At 38.9% G+C, this 5,289-nt stretch overlaps 1 protein-coding gene across 1 annotated transcript; it reads left to right on the top strand.

Moving 5' to 3' along the window:
• On the top strand, positions 1-4,013 carry LOC104774020 (histidine kinase 4-like; the record flags this gene model as incomplete). The annotated part of the gene is given in 10 exon segments (XM_010498687.1): positions 1-87; positions 306-542; positions 630-799; positions 906-1,124; positions 1,206-1,444; positions 1,545-1,774; positions 1,854-1,952; positions 2,038-2,744; positions 2,869-3,378; positions 3,471-4,013. Coding segments are annotated over 10 exon segments (2,736 nt in total), but the record flags the coding sequence as incomplete, so codon positions are not given.
• Between the last annotated feature and the right edge of the window lie 1,276 nt (positions 4,014-5,289).

Genomic DNA, 5,289 nt, shown 5'->3' with positions numbered 1-5,289 from the left:
TTTAGTGTTAGTGTTAATCATGTTCATGCTTTGGCTATTCTCGTCTCCACCTTTCATTACCACAAGAATCCATCTGCAATTGATCAGGTTAGTCTGTGAGTTCATTAAAAAGCTCAAAAGCTTTGGGGAAACTTTTTGGAGTTGGTAGATTCATTAATGCAAAGTTGACTTTTTTTGTCTTTGAATTTACTCATTTAAGTTTTGTTATTGAGTAAATGAAGTTAAATTTTGTTTCTTTGTTTTGATTGTCAGAGGATACGGAAATTTATGAATCTTTTATACTGGTTTGTGGTGAAATTTTGCAGGAGACGTTTGCGGAATACACAGCAAGAACAGCGTTTGAGAGACCGTTGCTAAGTGGAGTGGCTTACGCTGAAAAAGTTGAGAATTCTGAGAGGGAGATGTTTGAGCGGCAGCACGATTGGGTTATAAAGACAATGGACAGAGGAGAGCCTTCACCGGTTAGGGACGAGTATGCTCCTGTCATATTCTCTCAAGATAGTGTCTCTTACCTTGAGTCACTCGATATGATGTCAGGCGAGGTAATAATATAAACACTTTCTGGTTTTGATATTTTGGTTCTGTATCCACCTACATGCAGCTTCTTAAATTTAGCTTTTTCTATGCAGGAGGATCGTGAGAACATTTTGCGAGCTAGAGAAACTGGAAAAGCTGTCTTGACAAGCCCTTTTAGGTTGTTGGAAACTCACCATCTTGGAGTTGTGTTGACATTCCCTGTCTACAAGTCTTCTCTTCCTGAAAACCCAACGGTCCAAGAGCGTATTGCAGCCACTGCAGGGTAAAGTTCTCAAATCCCCATTAGATAGAAGAAGCAAATTTTGAGATTGAAAGATTGGTGTAGGTGTGTGATCATGTGAAGATTGATGCTTGAATTTGAAATGCAGGTACCTTGGTGGTGCGTTTGATGTGGAGTCTCTAGTCGAGAATTTACTTGGTCAGCTTGCTGGTAACCAAGCAATAGTTGTGCATGTGTATGATATCACCAATGCATCAGATCCACTTGTCATGTACGGCAATCAAGATGAAGAAGGTGACACATCTCTCTCTCATGAGAGCAAGCTTGATTTCGGAGACCCCTTCAGGAAACATAAGATGATATGCAGGTACCAAACATAAGATCTTTAAACTAAAATACTTCCTAATATATAAAACCTGATGTCTTGTTTTAACAATTTCGAGTGCAGGTACCACCAAAAGGCACCAATACCATTGAATGTCCTCACTACTGTGCCATTGTTCTTTGCGATTGGTTTCTTGGTGGGTTATATACTGTATGGTGCAGCTATGCATATAGTAAAAGTCGAAGACGATTTCCATGAAATGCAAGAGCTTAAAGTTCGAGCAGAAGCTGCTGATGTCGCTAAATCGCAGTTTCTTGCCACCGTGTCTCACGAGATCAGGACACCAATGAATGGCATTCTCGGTACTCTATCATCAAACAAGTTTCAGTACTGTTTCCTTCATCTTTAGTTTCTCAAACTGACTCACAGATTTTGGTTTTTGTCTTTTTTTTCTTTCTGCAGGAATGCTTGCTATGCTGCTAGATACAGAACTCAGCTCAACACAAAGAGACTACGCTCAAACTGCTCAAGTATGTGGCAAAGCATTGATTGCATTGATAAATGAGGTTCTTGATCGTGCCAAGATTGAAGCTGGAAAGCTGGAACTAGAATCTGTACCTTTCGATATCCGTTCAATACTAGATGATGTCCTTTCTCTGTTCTCTGAGGAGTCACGGAACAAAGGCATTGAGGTGAGTTTTCAATACATGGAAAAAAAGATACATCCTTTTGAAGTTGTTGCTGCTGATTTCTTGATTTCAAATTTGGCAGCTTGCGGTATTCGTTTCGGACAAAGTACCAGAGATAGTCAAAGGAGATTCAGGGAGGTTCAGACAGATAATCATAAACCTTGTTGGAAACTCGGTTAAAGTTAGTTCTTTTATCATAAAAGTGTTTTCGTTTCTCATCGATATTGGATTCTTGTTTGATCAAGATGTTGTCTTCTTATTGACAGTTCACAGAGAAAGGACATATCTTTGTTAAAGTCCATCTTGCGGAACAGTTAAAAGATGAAGCTGAACCAAAAACCATATTGAATGGAGGAGGAGTGTCAGAAGAAATGATAGTTTCCTCTAAACCGTCAAGTTACAACACACTGAGCGGTTACGAAGCTGCTGATGGTCGGAATAGTTGGGATTCATTCAAGCATTTGGTTTCCGAGGAGCAGTTGTTATCAGACTTTGACATTTCCAGCAATGTTAGGCTTATGGTTTCGATTGAAGACACAGGTATTGGAATCCCTTTAGCTGCGCAAGGCCGTGTTTTTATGCCGTTTATGCAAGCGGATAGTTCAACTTCAAGAAATTATGGAGGTACTGGGATTGGTTTGAGTATAAGCAAGTGCCTTGTTGAACTTATGCGCGGTCAGATAAGTTTCATAAGCCGACCTCACATTGGAAGCACGTTCTGGTTCACGGCTGTGTTAGAGAAATGCGATAAATGCAGTGCGGTTAACCATTTGAAGAAACCTAACGTTGAGCACTTGCCTTCTACTTTTAAAGGAATGAGAGCTTTAGTTGTTGATGCTAAGCCTGTTAGAGCTGCCGTGACTAAATACCATATGAAAAGACTTGGAATCAATGTCGATGTCGTGACTAGTCTCAAAACTGCTGTTGTTGCGGCTGCTACGTTTGGAAGAAACGGTTCTCCTCTCCCATCCGGGTAAAACATTGAAAGCTCAATTATTATGTTTTAGTTTTGTTTCTGTTTGGTATAGCAAAATTGGTAACAGATCAGTTTTTATATATGCCAAGTACTAGAATAACTCGTTTTTTGCCTTTCACAGAACAACAAAACCGCAGCTGGATATGATCTTAGTAGAGAAAGATTCATGGATTTCAACTGAAGATATAGACTCAGAGATGCGTGTATTGAACTCAAGAAGTAATGGAAACGTTCAACACAAGTCACCAAAACTAGCTCTATTCGCAACAAACATTACAAATTCAGAATTCGACAGAGCTAAAGCAGCAGGGTTTGCAGATACGGTAATAATGAAACCGTTAAGAGCAAGCATGATCGGCGCGTGTCTTCAGCAAGTTCTTGAGCTGAGAAAGACGAGACAACAACATCCTGAGGGATCATCTCCGGCAACACTCAAAAGCTTGCTTACCGGGAAAAAGATTCTTGTGGTTGATGATAATATAGTAAACCGGAGAGTAGCTGCAGGAGCTCTCAAGAAATTTGGAGCTGAGGTAGTTTGTGCAGAGAGTGGTCAAGTTGCTTTGGGTTTGCTTCAGATTCCACACAGTTTTGATGCTTGCTTCATGGATATTCAAATGCCACAGATGGACGGGTAACTAACTATTAACCGAATTTAGTTTGCCGCCTAAATATAACGTTACTATAGTTTGATTTGGATTTGGTTGTTTACTTTTTGGTTATCAGATTTGAAGCGACTCGGCAGATAAGGATGATGGAGCAGGAAGCAAAAGAGAAGACGAAGCTCGAATGGCATTTACCTATTCTGGCGATGACCGCGGATGTGATTCATGCAACCTATGAAGAATGTTTGAAGAGTGGAATGGATGGTTATGTCTCAAAGCCTTTTGAAGAAGAGAATCTCTATAAATCTGTTGCCAAATCATTCAAACCTAATCCAATCTCAGATTCTTCTTCTTCATAATCCAATCTTCCGGCGAGTCTTTTTTTTGTTTGTCTCTCTGCAGCCGGAGAATGGACCGATTCTGCTGATTGATTGGGATATATATGCATTTTGATTGCTGTAAATATAGGTTCACAGTCCAGAGATTTTGTAAGGTTTTTTTTCTTCTTTTTCTAAGTAATGTAGCTTGGTATGGCCATTAAGTATGTTGTTTAATGACAACTATCGACGGTTCAGTGTTGATCTTAGCCTAAGTATTAATTCCACAGGAATGGGTCTGTACTGTATCAGATTTGGTTAGTTGTTTAAACATCAGTTTCGTGTAATTTTCTAATAATCTCTTTATTTCTTTATAACATCTTGTAGAGTAACCTGAGACTAGACGATTTCGATTCACCTTTGAGGTCCTTTAACAACCAAGTTGCACTCAAGAAACCTCACACAATCTCGATGGAACGATGAACATAGAAAGAGGTTAAGCAAGAAATCGACACAATTCACTCTCTTGATAAGAACCTGAATCTCATTGCTTATATACTCACTCCCACTTGTAACTGACGTAGCCGCTATCGCATGGCACCTTTAACCGCCTTTAAGAGATTGCGACTGCCACTTCATTAGCTCTCAGTTGACTTGAGATTCCAAACCGAAGAAACAGACTGCGTTTTAATCAACTTCTTGGTACTCCGATCTTACTAAACCGAGTGAGATAACCAAAGACAATCAACGACCAACTTCACGTCTTCAACACATCTAAAGGGGATAAACCGGAAATGTCGATTGAATCTAACCGGAAATTTTGGAAGAATCTAGATTGTACCCATGAGAGCGCATCAAGTGATTTGGACAAGCATGTGGGGATCCACCCATTACACATCCACATTAGTCTGTTTTTTGTTGTTGTTGTTGTTGATAAAAGACTAATCGTCTATAATCAAATGTGCGATTAGGATGTGAAGACGTAGTAGGACTTGTCCAAGTACGAATCAAAAAATATCTGATTATACATATTTATTGAGAATTTCAGATGATTGAATTGAAATGAGAAAAAAAGAAGTGAAGAAATAAATGTGGTTGATGTGTGACCGCAGCAGCAGCGAACACAATGTGGGAGAGTGGACTAGTTGTTGTTGTCACGTAATATCTTGTTTGTTGATACCTTATACAATACAAGTGTTCGACCTACATTTCGTGCCAGTTTAAATTATAGTTGGTGCGTATGTATGTACATATAATACACACCCATCTTAGCTACTTTCATCTACTAGTATTTTATAAATGTCGTACTAGATTCATATTTTTAAAAATATATAACTAGTGAATACGAAACAGACATTCAATACCATAAGAAAAGAACAGTTCTAGATTAGTGTGAAAACTGGTAAGTAAAGTAAATAAATTAATAACTCCGAACCTAACGAACATTAATAATGAAAAAGTAAACGGCGTTAAAAGACAAAAAAAGAGAAAAAAAAAGAGTAAACGGCGTCAGAACGACCGTTAAAAAATCAGCCGAATCGTAGATAATGTGTGGCTAATAGGCTCCGGATTTCACGGCGTCTGTCTCTAACAGTTAAAAACTTTTTTTGTCGGGACTGCAAA

Source organism: Camelina sativa, unplaced genomic scaffold (assembly GCF_000633955.1).
Source record: "Camelina sativa cultivar DH55 unplaced genomic scaffold, Cs unpScaffold01038, whole genome shotgun sequence".
Classification (NCBI taxonomy): Eukaryota; Viridiplantae; Streptophyta; class Magnoliopsida; order Brassicales; family Brassicaceae; genus Camelina; species Camelina sativa.
This window is presented reverse-complemented; position numbering and strand designations above follow the sequence as displayed.